Genomic DNA, 19,908 nt, shown 5'->3' with positions numbered 1-19,908 from the left:
TGTTGTAGCCCTGTGTGACTGTCCACGTGATGACCATCTAGGATCCAGGATCCGGTGCCTGTGGTCATTCCTGTCTTGGGGACGAGTTACAAGGAAAGACTTCCGCTCGTATCCCACCTCTAAAACGTTTGCCGCTCAATCCTTTTAACTATATATATTTATATTACCGCTGAATCGACAGACAAACCAATCTGGTTTCAAGGTGACCCAATCAAATTTGCTTGCACGATTAATCGCATCGAGCGTATCTCTCTGGTGTTACGTCATTGATGCAAGGGGAGGTAATGAGAAGCACAGCAAATTACAGCAAGTCGCCCGTGCTACTTTGTTAACACTGGACAGACACATCCACCATGTGTTCAAGATCACAGTTGGCTTCACAGGAGAGGACAAACAGAAGAAACAATAGTTTAGATATAACAACTTTATATTCTGGTATATGGGATTCACTAAACCTGTTGTTATTTTATTAAAGCACATTTTAGGAGTGACACTTGACACAGAATAGGAACTTGTTTGATTGTGAAGACCCACGACAGAAATGTAACAAATATAAGTGCATGTACATTTAGTGAGTGTCAAAAATCACACAACACTTCTAAATCGAATACAACAGTGAAATAAATAGATTGTGATTAATATCTTTCCCCCTAAAATGACGACATTGCAGGGACATGTTTCATATTCTTTCACTTTAAAGACTCAAATGAGACCACATATATTTGCGAGGCAGTAAATCAAGAGCTTATAGTTTATAAAAAAGAGACTGATTAAACTCCAAGAGCAAATTAAACGTGATTTATTCATAGCCAAAGAAACATATGTCCTAAATGACATTTTAAACAAATCGTACACAATTTTCTTTTTAAGTCACTGAAGATTGCTGGAAAACTTTTTTGTCGTTAACCAAACAAAACCAAGTGTTCAGTTCAGTCCTTTTACTGGTACAAAGATATAAATCGAAACACTACATGATCTAGACTCACAGCACCCCTTGGTCGTACCTGCAGAGCCCTCGGACAGTGATCGACAGCGTGCGTCTTGATCCGGGGGCAAGAAGTGCTGTCATGTTGACGAAATTAATTAATAGTATTCCCCAGTGCGCCTGCTTTCATCTCAAAACGTTCTGTAAATATGTTTCTAAGTGCCCCACTACGACAGTATAACATCTAATGTTCAAAGACTGGATGAATTTCCTATAAAAGACAACCGAGGTTAGTAGACTGGCACAACTGTAAAAGATGCAGACTGTGTGTGTTGCAGTGGTAGTCGTGGCCGTCCTTGCCGTCGTCTCCGGGACAACGTAAGTAGCGTGCGGAGTAGCTCAGCCACTCACGTTATATTGAATACTTTTATATCATATTTACCAATGCTCAGCTTGTAAGTGTGGGATTGCTGTGTGAGGAAACTATTTGGGTTTTTCGTGGTTACACTTTTGAGGGTGGGATGACTGTGTCTCCGTGAATAGCCTTAATACAACCGTGAATAGCCTTAATACAACAATGAATAGCCTTAATACAACCGTGCAAAGCCTTTATACAACCGTGAATAGCCTTAATACAACTGTGAATAGCCTTAGTACAACCGTGAATAGCCTTAATACAACCGTGAATAGCCTTAATACAACCGTGAATAGCCTTAATACAACCGTGAATAGCCTTAATACAACTGTGAATAGCCTTAATACAACTGTGAATAGCCTTAATACAACCGTGAATAGCCTTAATACAACTGTGAATAGCCTTAATAAAACCGTGAATAGCCTTAATACAACCGTGCAAAGCCTTAATACAACAGTGAATAGCCTTAATAAAACCGTGAATAGCCTTAATAAAACCGTGAATAGCCTTAATACAACAGTGAATAGCCTAATACAACCGTGAATAGTCTTATAACCGAGCACGGTGTAAACTTGTGTCTGGTTGGAGCCAGTATCCTACCCGAGAGTTCCTGAACGATTAAAGAGATTCACCGGAAATCATGACTGTAGCTCACATTATGTAGTTCACAATTCGTGCCAATGAAAGAAGAATCTTTGTTAGTGGTCTTTCATTTATTGATTGTTGTCGATTTAGTAACGACTATGTTGTCGCGAAAGTACAGAATCTCAAAATGTTGAATCCAAAGTCTCTCGAGCCTTAGCCAGCGGGTACTGAAATCTGTCTGAAATGTCCAAGAATACTTCTATTGCATCACTACCTTGCTGTAACATGAAGTTGTTTTTCAAATTCGCCATTTTCAGAATCCGGCCTGAGCAGAACTTTGGTATGTTCCATGTTCAGTCCATTTACTCGCAAAAAGATTTCACACAATAAAATAAATGTGTATTCTCTCATTCTTTATTGGTGCCAATAGTTTGATTTCAGACAGTAGTCTAATCTGTCACAAACATTTGTTGAGTTAATTCATAAGAACATCAATAACATTTATCCCTGTAAGTTATATTATCCACAAAAACATATAAAGAAGTTCATCCCTGATATTCGCCATGTTTGCAGTGTGGGGCAAATGGTCCTCGTGGAGCGAGAGTGTAGGGGAGTGCAGCGCTAGCTGTGGGGGAGGCTCGCAGACAGTGGTGAGAACCAGGAAGTGCCAGGGCGGTCTGTTCTGTAAGCCAATCAACGGGGGCAAGGAGACGTACACCCAGGCCTGTAACACCGACAGCTGTCATATACCGGGTATTCACATTCCCATCATTGTCCACTGTGGTATAACTACGTTCATATCTTGTACAGTGTCCGCTGTCTTTTTATCCGTGACACTTTATGCGTGATTGTGTTGTGTCATAGAAAGCCTGACGTTGGTAATGGACGGTAAAATGGAAGGTTGATACATGTTGAGAGGTAATATGTGTGGTAGTATGCTTACGATGGTAGTAATTGGTTGGTTGTCTGACTTATCACCTGCTTCTGTACTTCACAGTGGATGGAGGATGGGGTGCATGGGGTGAATGGACCGCCAGTGACGGCGGGGAGTGCTCAGCGTTTTGTGGAGGGGGCAAGGTCAAGCAGTCACGTGTCAGGTCATGTGACAACCCAGAACCTGAAAACGGCGGCGCTGACTGTGAAGGCAAGAGTGTGGAGCAAGGAGTAGTGGAGTGCAACACACAAGGATGTGGAGGTAAGATTCCTGTGGACAACTGCTGTTACTAACAGGCTGGTGGACAGTAAACAGTAAGCGTTGGCTGTTGTGATGACCCATGTCAGATATACGTGTTGTGTGTTACAGGTTACTGCCCGGACAGACGTGTGAAGTTCTTTCCCCATCCTACCAACAGAGGTCGCTACTACCAGTGTGGGAACTACATTGCGTACCTCATGAAGTGTCCTAAAGGTCTTGTCTGGGACGACAGCATCTGGACATGCAACTTCGACAACTGAGACGTCACATTACACGTCCCGCTAACATCATGTCACATGCGCATGTACATTCCGTAATAAAATAAACATTCCTGTCAAAAGTTGTGTGAGATTTGTTGTCTGATTTAGTCAAACACGATTAGCGGAGACAACCAGCGGAGACGATGTGTTGCTTGAAGTCACCACGGAATCAGGGTGATACTATCCAATACCTGCTCACACCATCTCGGCAGACTGTGAGGACTGTACTGTCCAAAATCAGGGTACACAACCCCACCTGCGCTCACACACGCGCTTCATGTAACTGTTGAATCGTTTCTTAAGGAACGTTAAAGATCCGGCAGTGCGACGTATGTTGCGGCAGTGAGTGTAGGAGGATTGTTTTAGGAATAATTTAATGTTTATCTAGCCACTGACGCTCTCGTACCCCAGTACAAAACTTGAGATTGGTTACTAATGTATGCATGTACTGAAGGGGAAAGGGTATACTACCATACTTTGTATCATACACTTACGGATGTAGTGTCACGTATTCTTGCAGCCGACTGTCAGATTATTGCCGGAATATGTGTTCCAATATTTATATATGTTAGAATTAGAATATCCACCACAACTACAGCCAGTTGACTCGACCAGAACGCACTCTGGTCTCATTCACAAAGCGTGTGTCCGTCCTCCACCAGGTCTGGGAATGTGTGACACCGCGGTCACCAGTGTCCATCGTTATCCTGACTGCCGGTAACTAACGAAGGTTATATCCCATTAGTTAGACGTCCCAATTGTTAGACATGTTTATTTAGGCAAAGAGGGAATATACCTACAGGTGTAATGGATCAGTCCTAATTAGATTAAAGTACTGAGTAGGGATAGGGGACTCACAGTTTAGGGAGTATATATGTTACAATTTCGTTTAATTAACCTAAATTACCTTACTCTCAGCACAGGTTCAATAGGCATGAGATTAACTATGTAAACTATGGAGTAGCTTAATTGTCTTACTGTATAATCAGTTGAAGGAGTTGAGTTTAGATTATCTACTCATCAAACAAATAAAAATGATCTTGAGGTACGTATCATTATCAATATCGAAGCTCAAACGATTTAACTAAGGCCGGCAAACAAATAGTATCCATATGGATCCTTGCCCACGTAGGAATATACGGCAATGAAAACGCCGATAAAGCAGCTAAACTATCCCTTAAAATCCCAGAAATAAGCTTAAACTTACCCATCTCCAAATCGGGAATTAAAAGTGTCAACAAACAAAAAATCACCAAAAAATGGCATGACCTATATCAAAACTCTAATAGCCAAATCAAAAAGGTTCTTAAAAAAAACCAAACCAAGGTAAAAAATTCTACATCCGTCCAAACAAATCCACAGAGTAATCACTAAACTCCAAACAGGACATACCAACCTAAATAACCACCTCAAAATAATAAGAAAACACGCAACAGGAACCTGCCCACACTGCAAACAACAAGAAACCCCAGAACACGCACTCATACACTGCACCCACTACCTAACAATCGCATTTAAAACCCCAATAAACTACCAAAACCAAACCACATAATCAAACTAACAAAATTCCATACTCAGGTCCCTTAGTTCGCCCCCAAACCCTCTTGGCATTTTTTCCAAATCTCAAAATTTCCAAAATTCTATATTCTAAGCCTTACCATACGACCCTCTGTAGTCATATCATAGGACAAACATGGAATACTGGGGAACCATTCTCCCGTAAATTACAGGATTCATGTATTGACAGATGGGTTCTGGTCTTTGGGTCTACGTACGGGTTAGATGTATTCAGTCTTGATAGGTGACTGTTAGTCCATCCATTCAACCAGACTGCCGCAATCTGCTCGAAAACATGTCCTTGGGTTGGACATTAACTGCTAAGTCATCTAAAACAGTTACAGGAATTATTTCAAATTAGTGACTGAGAAATTAATAATGTTTTCTTTTGTTATCATTACTACTTACCTTACCACTTACTCAGAGGGAACAGGGTCAGTTATGACGTGGGATGAAAATGATGTCATGCCAAACATTTTGACGTCACAACATGCGTACAGGCTGGGGCAGCAGGCTAAAATTAATCCCTTAAAGTATCACACTAGAGTGGTTTGAGCCTAGGCTCAGGTCAACCCCTTTACTGGTCCCAAACACTCACTCAAGGCTCAAATCATGACCTACATTTTACAGTATACTACTTCTCCCGTTCAGTTTTGACATACATGTTTTGGCATGGTTCATGTCAACTTCTTCTCACCTGAAAAGGACGTAGCTGAATGTTCCATTGTCGACATGCCATTATAATTTGTGTACAGTTGGCAGGCGTGTATGTATGTATGAATGTATGTGTGTGTGTGTGTGTGTGTGTGTGTGTGTGTGTGTGTGTGTGTGTGTGTGTGTGTGTGTGTGTGTGTGTGTGTGTGTGTGTGTGTGTGTGTGTGTGTGTGTGTGTGTGTGTGTGTGTGTGTGTGTGTGTGTGTGTGTGTACTGTTGAAAACTCTCAGCAGCGTATGTGATCCACGTGATGAAATCACAGCCTGGCACCGTTGCCTGATGATCCCAATAGGTGTGAGGATGGTTGCCTTGGGAAGGTTGTTCCACTCGTCAGTAAAGGCATTGCGGAATGTATTCGACGAGGTTAAGGGCTGACCGCTCCATGCTGACAATGGTCTTCAACGGCCCTGGCACGATGAGGATGACGCCCGATCTCACGTACACATCCAGCATATCATCCCTGTAGTGTAACCTATCATCGTGCCACGCTTTTTCTAGCTCTACTGGTCCCACCCCAAATCATGATTGAGCCCCCTCCATAGCAGTAATTTTCGGCTACGTTGGAATCCTGAAATATTCTTCTTGTCTACGCCAAACTTGGGCACGACGGTGAAGTCTAGACAGTATTTCGATTCATCTATGAAAAGTCCTGGAATCAAGTCCTGGTCTGTCCAACTGATGTGATCTTCAGCCCAATACAGACGTGCCTGTCTGTGATGTCGGGTCAGCGGGATGCGCATACAGGCTCAACGTGACCAGAGACCAGCTTCACGGAGACGATTTTGCACTGTCTGAGGAGAAACGTTAACGTCACTGGCGTTCCGCAGGTCATTTCTGTGTGTGGTGGATGTCACGAAGTGATGACGTCTTGCTGAAATCAGGAGAAACTCTGTCAACCCACCGTGTGGTGGAACGCTGTCGACCACCTACATGTCTCTGGGTTGTTGATCTTAACGTCTGGTATTGAGAAGATGATTTTAGGAACCAATACTTATGTGGCAAAAAAATGTTTGTTGTAGAAATGCTTGAGAAAAACTAGTATAATATAAAAACTATATGAATATGCAAATCGTAAGCCCTTGTCTGCAAGCGTCAATATCCCATGTATAAAATGTATGTACATGAAGAACGTATAAAGAGAGATTAGTTATACATGGAACGAGAATTTTCAGTTGCTCTTGTAGTCCACTTACTCAATCAGAAAAAAATAACATCAGCAGCAAAAATCAATAGAAACAATATTTGTTACTCCTCTTCGCCAAGAATCAAGAATTTCAGCGGCCAACTCATTGATAAAAAGTGAAAATAATTGGGCTTAACATAAAGCCCTGTTTTAGTCCAATAGGGAGTCGAAAAACTTCGTAAAACCAGCGTTACCCCGCACACATATGCTGTAACAGACGAGTACACAGACTAAATAATATTCAACATTTTTTGGAGAACATGCATGGTAAAATCTCCGGTCAAACCACAAATCTGGTCAAACCTCACATTCCGTTCAAACCTCACTCTCCGGTCAAACCTCACACTCCGATCAAACCTCACACTGTTGTCCAACCTCACAGTCCGGTCCAACCTCACACTCCAGGCAAACCTCACTCTCCAGTCAAACCTCACACTCAAATGAAACCTCACACTCCGGTCAAACCTCATTCTCCAGGCAAACCTCACTGTCCGGTCAAAATTCACACCCTTGTCAAACCTCACAGTCCGGTCAAACCTCACACTCCGATCAAACCTCACACTGTTGTCAACCTCAAAGTCCGGTCCAACCTCACACTCCAGGCAAACCTCACTCTCCAGTCAAACCTCACACTCCGGTCAAACCCCACTCTCCAGTCAAACTTCATGCTCTGGTCAAACCTCACGCTCCAGTGAAACCTCACACTCCGATCAAACCTACACTGTTGTCAAACCTCACTCTCCAGTCAAACCTCACACTCCGGTCAAACCTCACACTGTTGTCAAACCACACACTGTTGTCAAACCACACACTCCAGTCAAACCTCACTCTCCAGTCAAACCTCACGCTCCGGTCAAACCTCACACTTCAGTCAAAACTCACACTCCAGGCAAACCTCACACTCTCCGGTCAAATCAGTAGTTTTCAACAAGCTGACAAAAAATCTATTGAAGTCTACTGCCATACTTTTTAATGGCTGAGACATGTTCTGGCTGTTGTAGCCCTGTGTGACTGTCCACGTGATGACCATCTAGGATCCAGGATCCGGTGCCTGTGGTCATTCCTGTCTTGGGGACGAGTTACAAGGAAAGACTTCCGCTCGTATCCCACCTCTAAACCGGTTTGCCGCTCAATCCTTTTAACTATATATATTTATATTACCGCTGAATCGACAGACAAACCAATCTGGTTTCAAGGTGACCCAATCAAATTTGCTTGCACGATTAATCGCATCGAGCGTATCTCTCTGGTGTTACGTCATTGATGCAAGGGGAGGTAATGAGAAGCACAGCAAATTACAGCAAGTCGCCCGTGCTACTTTGTTAACACTGGACAGACACATCCACCATGTGTTCAAGATCACAGTTGGCTTCACCGGAGAGGACAAACAGAAGAAACAATAGTTTAGATATAACAACTTTATATTCTGGTATATGGGATTCACTAAACCTGTTGTTATTTTATTAAAGCACATTTTAGGAGTGACACTTGACACAGAATAGGAACTTGTTTGATTGTGAAGACCCACGACAGAAATGTAACAAATATAAGTGCATGTACATTTAGTGAGTGTCAAAAATCACACAACACTTCTAAATCGAATACAACAGTGAAATAAATAGATTGTGATTAATATCTTTCCCCCTAAAATGACGACATTGCAGGGACATGTTTCATATTCTTTCACTTTAAAGACTCAAATGAGACCACATATATTTGCGAGGCAGTAAATCAAGAGCTTATAGTTTATAAAAAAGAGACTGATTAAACTCCAAGAGCAAATTAAACGTGATTTATTCATAGCCAAAGAAACATATGTCCTAAATGACATTTTAAACAAATCGTACACAATTTTCTTTTTAAGTCACTGAAGATTGCTGGAAAACTTTTTTGTCGTTAACCAAACAAAACCAAGTGTTCAGTTCAGTCCTTTTACTGGTACAAAGATATAAATCGAAACACTACATGATCTAGACTCACAGCACCCCTTGGTCGTACCTGCAGAGCCCTCGGACAGTGATCGACAGCGTGCGTCTTGATCCGGGGGCAAGAAGTGCTGTCATGTTGACGAAATTAATTAATAGTATTCCCCAGTGCGCCTGCTTTCATCTCAAAACGTTCTGTAAATATGTTTCTAAGTGCCCCACTACGACAGTATAACATCTAATGTTCAAAGACTGGATGAATTTCCTATAAAAGACAACCGAGGTTAGTAGACTGGCACAACTGTAAAAGATGCAGACTGTGTGTGTTGCAGTGGTAGTCGTGGCCGTCCTTGCCGTCGTCTCCGGGACAACGTAAGTAGCGTGCGGAGTAGCTCAGCCACTCACGTTATATTGAATACTTTTATATCATATTTACCAATGCTCAGCTTGTAAGTGTGGGATTGCTGTGTGAGGAAACTATTTGGGTTTTTCGTGGTTACACTTTTGAGGGTGGGATGACTGTGTCTCCGTGAATAGCCTTAATACAACCGTGAATAGCCTTAATACAACAATGAATAGCCTTAATACAACCGTGCAAAGCCTTTATACAACCGTGAATAGCCTTAATACAACTGTGAATAGCCTTAGTACAACCGTGAATAGCCTTAATACAACCGTGAATAGCCTTAATACAACCGTGAATAGCCTTAATACAACCGTGAATAGCCTTAATACAACTGTGAATAGCCTTAATACAACCGTGAATAGCCTTAATACAACCGTGAATAGCCTTAATACAACTGTGAATAGCCTTAATAAAACCGTGAATAGCCTTAATAAAACCGTGCAAAGCCTTAATACAACAGTGAATAGCCTTAATAAAACCGTGAATAGCCTTAATAAAACCGTGAATAGCCTTAATACAACAGTGAATAGCCTAATACAACCGTGAATAGTCTTATAACCGAGCACGGTGTAAACTTGTGTCTGGTTGGAGCCAGTATCCTACCCGAGAGTTCCTGAACGATTAAAGAGATTCACCGGAAATCATGACTGTAGCTCACATTATGTAGTTCACAATTCGTGCCAATGAAAGAAGAATCTTTGTTAGTGGTCTTTCATTTATTGATTGTTGTCGATTTAGTAACGACTATGTTGTCGCGAAAGTACAGAATCTCAAAATGTTGAATCCAAAGTCTCTCGAGCCTTAGCCAGCGGGTACTGAAATCTGTCTGAAATGTCCAAGAATACTTCTATTGCATCACTACCTTGCTGTAACATGAAGTTGTTTTTCAAATTCGCCATTTTCAGAATCCGGCCTGAGCAGAACTTTGGTATGTTCCATGTTCAGTCCATTTACTCGCAAAAAGATTTCACACAATAAAATAAATGTGTATTCTCTCATTCTTTATTGGTGCCAATAGTTTGATTTCAGACAGTAGTCTAATCTGTCACAAACATTTGTTGAGTTAATTCATAAGAACATCAATAACATTTATCCCTGTAAGTTATATTATCCACAAAAACATATAAAGAAGTTCATCCCTGATATTCGCCATGTTTGCAGTGTGGGGCAAATGGTCCTCGTGGAGCGAGAGTGTAGGGGAGTGCAGCGCTAGCTGTGGGGGAGGCTCGCAGACAGTGGTGAGAACCAGGAAGTGCCAGGGCGGTCTGTTCTGTAAGCCAATCAACGGGGGCAAGGAGACGTACACCCAGGCCTGTAACACCGACAGCTGTCATATACCGGGTATTCACATTCCCATCATTGTCCACTGTGGTATAACTACGTTCATATCTTGTACAGTGTCCGCTGTGTTTTTATCCGTGACACTTTATGCGTGATTGTGTTGTGTCATAGAAAGCCTGACGTTGGTAATGGACGGTAAAATGGAAGGTTGATACATGTTGAGAGGTAATATGTGTGGTAGTATGCTTACGATGGTAGTAATTGGTTGGTTGTCTGACTTATCACCTGCTTCTGTACTTCACAGTGGATGGAGGATGGGGTGCATGGGGTGAATGGACCGCCAGTGACGGCGGGGAGTGCTCAGCGTTTTGTGGAGGGGGCAAGGTCAAGCAGTCACGTGTCAGGTCATGTGACAACCCAGAACCTGAAAACGGCGGCGCTGACTGTGAAGGCAAGAGTGTGGAGCAAGGAGTAGTGGAGTGCAACACACAAGGATGTGGAGGTAAGATTCCTGTGGACAACTGCTGTTACTAACAGGCTGGTGGACAGTAAACAGTAAGCGTTGGCTGTTGTGATGACCCATGTCAGATATACGTGTTGTGTGTTACAGGTTACTGCCCGGACAGACGTGTGAAGTTCTTTCCCCATCCTACCAACAGAGGTCGCTACTACCAGTGTGGGAACTACATTGCGTACCTCATGAAGTGTCCTAAAGGTCTTGTCTGGGACGACAGCATCTGGACATGCAACTTCGACAACTGAGACGTCACATTACACGTCCCGCTAACATCATGTCACATGCGCATGTACATTCCGTAATAAAATAAACATTCCTGTCAAAAGTTGTGTGAGATTTGTTGTCTGATTTAGTCAAACACGATTAGCGGAGACAACCAGCGGAGACGATGTGTTGCTTGAAGTCACCACGGAATCAGGGTGATACTATCCAATACCTGCTCACACCATCTCGGCAGACTGTGAGGACTGTACTGTCCAAAATCAGGGTACACAACCCCACCTGCGCTCACACACGCGCTTCATGTAACTGTTGAATCGTTTCTTAAGGAACGTTAAAGATCCGGCAGTGCGACGTATGTTGCGGCAGTGAGTGTAGGAGGATTGTTTTAGGAATAATTTAATGTTTATCTAGCCACTGACGCTCTCGTACCCCAGTACAAAACTTGAGATTGGTTACTAATGTATGCATGTACTGAAGGGGAAAGGGTATACTACCATACTTTGTATCATACACTTACGGATGTAGTGTCACGTATTCTTGCAGCCGACTGTCAGATTATTGCCGGAATATGTGTTCCAATATTTATATATGTTAGAATTAGAATATCCACCACAACTACAGCCAGTTGACTCGACCAGAACGCACTCTGGTCTCATTCACAAAGCGTGTGTCCGTCCTCCACCAGGTCTGGGAATGTGTGACACCGCGGTCACCAGTGTCCATCGTTATCCTGACTGCCGGTAACTAACGAAGGTTATATCCCATTAGTTAGACGTCCCAATTGTTAGACATGTTTATTTAGGCAAAGAGGGAATATACCTACAGGTGTAATGGATCAGTCCTAATTAGATTAAAGTACTGAGTAGGGATAGGGGACTCACAGTTTAGGGAGTATATATGTTACAATTTCGTTTAATTAACCTAAATTACCTTACTCTCAGCACAGGTTCAATAGGCATGAGATTAACTATGTAAACTATGGAGTAGCTTAATTGTCTTACTGTATAATCAGTTGAAGGAGTTGAGTTTAGATTATCTACTCATCAAACAAATAAAAATGATCTTGAGGTACGTATCATTATCAATATCGAAGCTCAAACGATTTAACTAAGGCCGGCAAACAAATAGTATCCATATGGATCCTTGCCCACGTAGGAATATACGGCAATGAAAACGCCGATAAAGCAGCTAAACTATCCCTTAAAATCCCAGAAATAAGCTTAAACTTACCCATCTCCAAATCGGGAATTAAAAGTGTCAACAAACAAAAAATCACCAAAAAATGGCATGACCTATATCAAAACTCTAATAGCCAAATCAAAAAGGTTCTTAAAAAAAACCTAACCAAGGTAAAAAATTCTACATCCGTCCAAACAAATCCACAGAGTAATCACTAAACTCCAAACAGGACATACCAACCTAAATAACCACCTCAAAATAATAAGAAAACACGCAACAGGAACCTGCCCACACTGCAAACAACAAGAAACCCCAGAACACGCACTCATACACTGCACCCACTACCTAACAATCGCATTTAAAACCCCAATAAACTACCAAAACCAAACCACATAATCAAACTAACAAAATTCCATACTCAGGTCCCTTAGTTCGCCCCCAAACCCTCTTGGCATTTTTTCCAAATCTCAAAATTTCCAAAATTCTATATTCTAAGCCTTACCATACGACCCTCTGTAGTCATATCATAGGACAAACATGGAATACTGGGGAACCATTCTCCCGTAAATTACAGGATTCATGTATTGACAGATGGGTTCTGGTCTTTGGGTCTACGTACGGGTTAGATGTATTCAGTCTTGATAGGTGACTGTTAGTCCATCCATTCAACCAGACTGCCGCAATCTGCTCGAAAACATGTCCTTGGGTTGGACATTAACTGCTAAGTCATCTAAAACAGTTACAGGAATTATTTCAAATTAGTGACTGAGAAATTAATAATGTTTTCTTTTGTTATCATTACTACTTACCTTACCACTTACTCAGAGGGAACAGGGTCAGTTATGACGTGGGATGAAAATGATGTCATGCCAAACATTTTGACGTCACAACATGCGTACAGGCTGGGGCAGCAGGCTAAAATTAATCCCTTAAAGTATCACACTAGAGTGGTTTGAGCCTAGGCTCAGGTCAACCCCTTTACTGGTCCCAAACACTCACTCAAGGCTCAAATCATGACCTACATTTTACAGTATACTACTTCTCCCGTTCAGTTTTGACATACATGTTTTGGCATGGTTCATGTCAACTTCTTCTCACCTGAAAAGGACGTAGCTGAATGTTCCATTGTCGACATGCCATTATAATTTGTGTACAGTTGGCAGGCGTGTATGTATGTATGAATGTATGTGTGTGTGTGTGTGTGTGTGTGTGTGTGTGTGTGTGTGTGTGTGTGTGTGTGTGTGTGTGTGTGTGTGTGTGTGTGTGTGTGTGTGTGTGTGTGTGTGTGTGTGTGTGTGTGTGTGTGTGTGTACTGTTGAAAACTCTCAGCAGCGTATGTGATCCACGTGATGAAATCACAGCCTGGCACCGTTGCCTGATGATCCCAATAGGTGTGAGGATGGTTGCCTTGGGAAGGTTGTTCCACTCGTCAGTAAAGGCATTGCGGAATGTATTCGACGAGGTTAAGGGCTGACCGCTCCATGCTGACAATGGTCTTCAACGGCCCTGGCACGATGAGGATGACGCCCGATCTCACGTACACATCCAGCATATCATCCCTGTAGTGTAACCTATCATCGTGCCACGCTTTTTCTAGCTCTACTGGTCCCACCCCAAATCATGATTGAGCCCCCTCCATAGCAGTAATTTTCGGCTACGTTGGAATCCTGAAATATTCTTCTTGTCTACGCCAAACTTGGGCACGACGGTGAAGTCTAGACAGTATTTCGATTCATCTATGAAAAGTCCTGGAATCAAGTCCTGGTCTGTCCAACTGATGTGATCTTCAGCCCAATACAGACGTGCCTGTCTGTGATGTCGGGTCAGCGGGATGCGCATACAGGCTCTGCGTGACCAGAGACCAGCTTCACGGAGACGATTTTGCACTGTCTGAGGAGAAACGTTAAAGTCACTAGCGTTCCGCAGGTCATTTCTGTGTGTGGTGGATGTCACGAAGTGATGACGTCTTGCTGAAATCAGGAGAAACTCTGTCAACCCACCGTGTGGTGGAACGCTGTCGACCACCTACATGTCTCTGGGTTGTTGATCTTAACGTCTGGTATTGATTCAATGCCCTGCTGATCACTCTTTGGATAACACCAAAGACGTTTTCAAAGTGGCGTTCTGTTGGCTTAGTTTCAAGCCTGCCTATGTCCGTTCATCAATTTGAGGTTCTATAGGGGTCATTACTTCCTAGATTATATGTTGATATCATCAAAACTTGGCCCTTAACAAACTTTGAGTAGTAGATATAGAAATCAGAGGATATTATAATTGAACACTGTATGCTTACATAACATATACATGTACAATCAACACACTAATGTCGTGTTTTCCCATTACCTGGTACCACCTGTAGTTTTGTACGCTTCCAACTATATCGTGAGCATGTGGTTACGAATCAGTATCAAATAGTGATGATACTAGATGTTTGCGAAAGAGGCGAGCGTATCCTGATCCAGCAGTGGCACCCGGCACAAACACATGAAAAGGCGAGTCAATTGGTTACCTAAAATAATACGTGAACATGTGGCACGTGCTATTTTAAAGGGGCATATACATATTTAGTTGTCCGTTCAGGTAACTAATTGTAACTATCAAACAAAACCCAGATATTATAGGCATACACAAATTTTATTTGTTATTAAGAAGATGATATTAGGAACCAATACTTATGTGGCAAAAAATGTTTGTTGTAGAAATGCTTGAGAAAAACTAGTATAATATATAAACTATATGAATATGCAAATCGTAAGCCCTTGTCTGCAAGCGTCAATATCCCATGTATAAAATGTATGTACATGAAGAACGTATAAAGAGAGATTATTTATACATGGAACGAGAATTTTCAGTTGCTCTTGTAGTCCACTTACTCAATCAGAAAAAAATAACATCAGCAGCAAAAATCAATAGAAACAATATTTGTTACTCCTCTTCGCCAAGAATCAAGAATTTCAGCGGCCAACTCATTGATAAAAAGTGAAAATAATTGGGCTTAACATAAAGCCCTGTTTTAGTCCAATAGGGAGTCGAAACACTTCGTAAAACCAGCGTTACCCCGCACACATATGCTGTAACAGACGAGTACACAGACTAAATAATATTCAACATTTTTTGGAGAACATGCTTGGTAAAATCTCCGGTCAAACCACAAATCTGGTCAAACCTCACATTCCGTTCAAACCTCACTCTCCGGTCAAACCTCACACTCCGATCAAACCTCACACTGTTGTCCAACCTCACAGTCTGGTCCAACCTCACACTCCAGGCAAACCTCACTCTCCAGTCAAACCTCACACTCAAATGAAACCTCACACTCCGGTCAAACCTCATTCTCCAGGCAAACCTCACAGTCCGGTTAAAATTCACACCCTTGTCAAACCTAACGCTCCGGTCAAACCTCACACTCCGATCAAACCTCACACTGTTGTCAACCTCAAAGTCCGGTCCAACCTCACACTCCAGGCAAACCTCACTCTCCAGTCAAACCTCACACTCCGGTCAAACCCCACTCTCCAGTCAAACTTCATGCTCTGGTCAAACCTCACGCTCCAGTGAAACCTCACACTCCGATCAAACCTACACTGTTGTCAAACCTCACTCTCCAGTCAAACCTCACACTGTTGTCAAACCTCACTCTCCGGTCAAACCTCACTCTCCGGTCAAACCTCACACTGTTGTCAAACCACACACTCCAGTCAAACCACACACTCCAGTCAAACCTCACTCTCCAGTCAAACCTCACACTCCGGTCAAACCTCACACTTCAGTCAAAACTCACACTCCAGGCAAACCTCACACTCTCCGGTCAAATCAGTAGTTTTCAACAAGCTGACAAAAAATCTATTGAAGTCTACTGCCATACTTTTTAATGGCTGAGACATGTTCTGGCTGTTGTAGCCCTGTGTGACTGTCCACGTAATGACCATCTAGGATCCAGGATCCGGTGCCTGTGGTCATTCCTGTCTTGGGGACGAGTTACAAGGAAAGACTTCCGCTCGTATCCCACCTCTAAAACGTTTGCCGCTCAATCCTTTTAACTATATATATTTATATTACCGCTGAATCGACAGACAAACCAATCTGGTTTCAAGGTGACCCAATCAAATTTGCTTGCACGATTAATCGCATCGAGCGTATCTCTCTGGTGTTACGTCATTGATGCAAGGGGAGGTAATGAGAAGCACAGCAAATTACAGCAAGTCGCCCGTGCTACTTTGTTAACACTGGACAGACACATCCACCGTGTGTTCAAGATCACAGTTGGCTTCACCGGAGAGGACAAACAGAAGAAACAATAGTTTAGATATAACAACTTTATATTCTGGTATATGGGATTCACTAAACCTGTTGTTATTTTATTAAAGCACATTTTAGGAGTGACACTTGACACAGAATAGGAACTTGTTTGATTGTGAAGACCCACGACAGAAATGTAACAAATATAAGTGCATGTACATTTAGTGGGTGTCAAAAATCACGCAACACTTCTAAATCGAATACAACAGTGAAATAAATAGATTGTGATTAATATCTTTCCCCCTAAAATGACGACATTGCAGGGACATGTTTCATATTCTTTCACTTTAAAGACTCAAATGAGACCACATATATTTGCGAGGCAGTAAATCCAAAGAAACATATGTCCTAAAAGACATTTTAAACAAATCGTACACAATTTTCTTTTTAAGTCACTGAAGATTGCTGGAAAACTTTTTTGTCGTTAACCAAACAAAACCAAGTGTTCAGTTCAGTCCTTTTACTGGTACAAAGATATAAATCGAAACACTACATGATCTAGACTCACAGCACCCCTTGGTCGTACCTGCAGAGCCCTCGGACAGTGATCGACAGCGTGCGTCTTGATCCGGGGGCAAGAAGTGCTGTCATGTTGACGAAATTAATTAATAGTATTCCCCAGTGCGCCTGCTTTCATCTCAAAACGTTCTGTAAATATGTTTCTAAGTGCCCCACTACGACAGTATAACATCTAATGTTCAAAGACTGGATGAATTTCCTATAAAAGACAACCGAGGTTAGTAGACTGGCACAACTGTAAAAGATGCAGACTGTGTGTGTTGCAGTGGTAGTCGTGGCCGTCCTTGCCGTCGTCTCCGGGACAACGTAAGTAGCGTGCGGAGTAGCTCAGCCACTCACGTTATATTGAATACTTTTATATCATATTTACCAATGCTCAGCTTGTAAGTGTGGGATTGCTGTGTGAGGAAACTATTTGGGTTTTTCGTGGTTACACTTTTGAGGGTGGGATGACTGTGTCTCCGTGAATAGCCTTAATACAACCGTGAATAGCCTTAATACAACAATGAATAGCCTTAATACAACCGTGCAAAGCCTTTATACAACCGTGAATAGCCTTAATACAACTGTGAATAGCCTTAGTACAACCGTGAATAGCCTTAATACAACCGTGAATAGCCTTAATACAACCGTGAATAGCCTTAATACAACCGTGAATAGCCTTAATACAACTGTGAATAGCCTTAATACAACCGTGAATAGCCTTAATACAACCGTGCAAAGCCTTAATACAACAGTGAATAGCCTTAATAAAACCGTGAATAGCCTTAATAAAACCGTGAATAGCCTTAATACAACAGTGAATAGCCTAATACAACCGTGAATAGTCTTATAACCGAGCACGGTGTAAACTTGTGTCTGGTTGGAGCCAGTATCCTACCCGAGAGTTCCTGAACGATTAAAGAGATTCACCGGAAATCATGACTGTAGCTCACATTATGTAGTTCACAATTCGTGCCAATGAAAGAAGAATCTTTGTTAGTGGTCTTTCATTTATTGATTGTTGTCGATTTAGTAACGACTATGTTGTCGCGAAAGTACAGAATCTCAAAATGTTGAATCCAAAGTCTCTCGAGCCTTAGCCAGCGGGTACTGAAATCTGTCTGAAATGTCCAAGAATACTTCTATTGCATCACTACCTTGCTGTAACATGAAGTTGTTTTTCAAATTCGCCATTTTCAGAATCCGGCCTGAGCAGAACTTTGGTATGTTCCATGTTCAGTCCATTTACTCGCAAAAAGATTTCACACAATAAAATAAATGTGTATTCTCTCATTCTTTATTGGTGCCAATAGTTTGATTAACATAATAACGACTGGGTAGATTTCAGACAGTAGTCTAATCTGTCACAAACATTTGTTGAGTTAATTCATAAGAACATCAATAACATTTATCCCTGTAAGTTATATTATCCACAAAAACATATAAAGAAGTTCATCCCTGATATTCGCCATGTTTGCAGTGTGGGGCAAATGGTCCTCGTGGAGCGAGAGTGTAGGGGAGTGCAGCGCTAGCTGTGGGGGAGGCTCGCAGACAGTGGTGAGAACCAGGAAGTGCCAGGGCGGTCTGTTCTGTAAGCCAATCAACGGGGGCAAGGAGACGTACACCCAGGCCTGTAACACCGACAGCTGTCATATACCGGGTATTCACATTCCCATCATTGTCCACTGTGGTATAACTACGTTCATATCTTGTACAGTGTCCGCTGTGTTTTTATCCGTGACACTTTATGCGTGATTGTGTTGTGTCATAGAAAGCCTGACGTTGGTAATGGACGGTAAAATGGAAGGTTGATACATGTTGAGAGGTAATATGTGTGGTAGTATGCTTACGATGGTAGTAATTGTTTGGTTGTCTGACTTATCACCTGCTTCTGTACTTCACAGTGGATGGAGGATGGGGTGCATGGGGTGAATGGACCGCCAGTGACGGCGGGGAGTGCTCAGCGTTTTGTGGAGGGGGCAAGGTCAAGCAGTCACGTGTCAGGTCATGTGACAACCCAGAACCTGAAAACGGCGGCGCTGACTGTGAAGGCAAGAGTGTGGAGCAAGGAGTAGTGGAGTGCAACACACAAGGATGTGGAGGTAAGATTCCTGTGGACAACTGCTGTTACTAACAGGCTGGTGGACAGTAAACAGTAAGCGTTGGCTGTTGTGATGACCCATGTCAGATATACGTGTTGTGTGTTACAGGTTACTGCCCGGACAGACGTGTGAAGTTCTTTCCCCATCCTACCAACAGAGGTCGCTACTACCAGTGTGGGAACTACATTGCGTACCTCATGAAGTGTCCTAAAGGTCTTGTCTGGGACGACAGCATCTGGACATGCAACTTCGACAACTGAGACGTCACATTACACGTCCCGCTAACATCATGTCACATGCGCATGTACATTCCGTAATAAAATAAACATTCCTGTCAAAAGTTGTGTGAGATTTGTTGTCTGATTTAGTCAAACACGATTAGCGGACACGACTAGCGGACACGACTAACATTGGATGTGTTGCTTGAAGTCACTACGGAATCAGGGTGATACTATCCAATACCTGCTTACACCATCTCGGTAGACTGTGAGGACTGTACTGTCCAAGATCAGGGTACACAACCCCACCTTAGAAGACGCACGCACGCACGCACGCACGCACGCACGCACGCACGCACGCACGCACGCACGCATGTACACGTGCGACTAGCGGAAGCGACTTACATTGCATGTGTTCCTGGAA

The 19,908-nt window shown here is 42.5% G+C and overlaps 1 protein-coding gene across 1 annotated transcript; it reads left to right on the top strand.

Annotated features, from left to right (window-relative positions):
- The first annotated feature begins 1,241 nt into the window (after positions 1 to 1,241).
- On the top strand, positions 1,242 to 19,526 carry LOC139459392 (coadhesin-like). Its single transcript, XM_071240846.1, has 17 exons — positions 1,242 to 1,303; positions 2,243 to 2,265; positions 2,499 to 2,678; positions 2,923 to 3,120; positions 3,229 to 3,333; positions 7,312 to 7,436; positions 9,070 to 9,131; positions 10,071 to 10,093; positions 10,327 to 10,506; positions 10,751 to 10,948; positions 11,057 to 11,161; positions 15,705 to 15,829; positions 17,427 to 17,488; positions 18,365 to 18,387; positions 18,645 to 18,824; positions 19,069 to 19,266; positions 19,375 to 19,526. Exons 1-17 carry the CDS (start codon positions 1,242 to 1,244, stop codon positions 19,524 to 19,526), a joined length of 2,001 nt encoding a protein of 666 aa, XP_071096947.1.
- Positions 19,527 to 19,908: the final 382 nt, after the last annotated feature.

Source organism: Haliotis cracherodii, unplaced genomic scaffold (genome assembly GCF_022045235.1).
Source record: "Haliotis cracherodii isolate W230 unplaced genomic scaffold, xgHalCrac1.p SCAF_13, whole genome shotgun sequence".
NCBI lineage: Eukaryota > Metazoa > Mollusca > Gastropoda > Lepetellida > Haliotidae > Haliotis > Haliotis cracherodii.
Note: the sequence above shows the minus strand (reverse complement) of the source record. Positions and strands in the feature narration are given on the sequence as shown.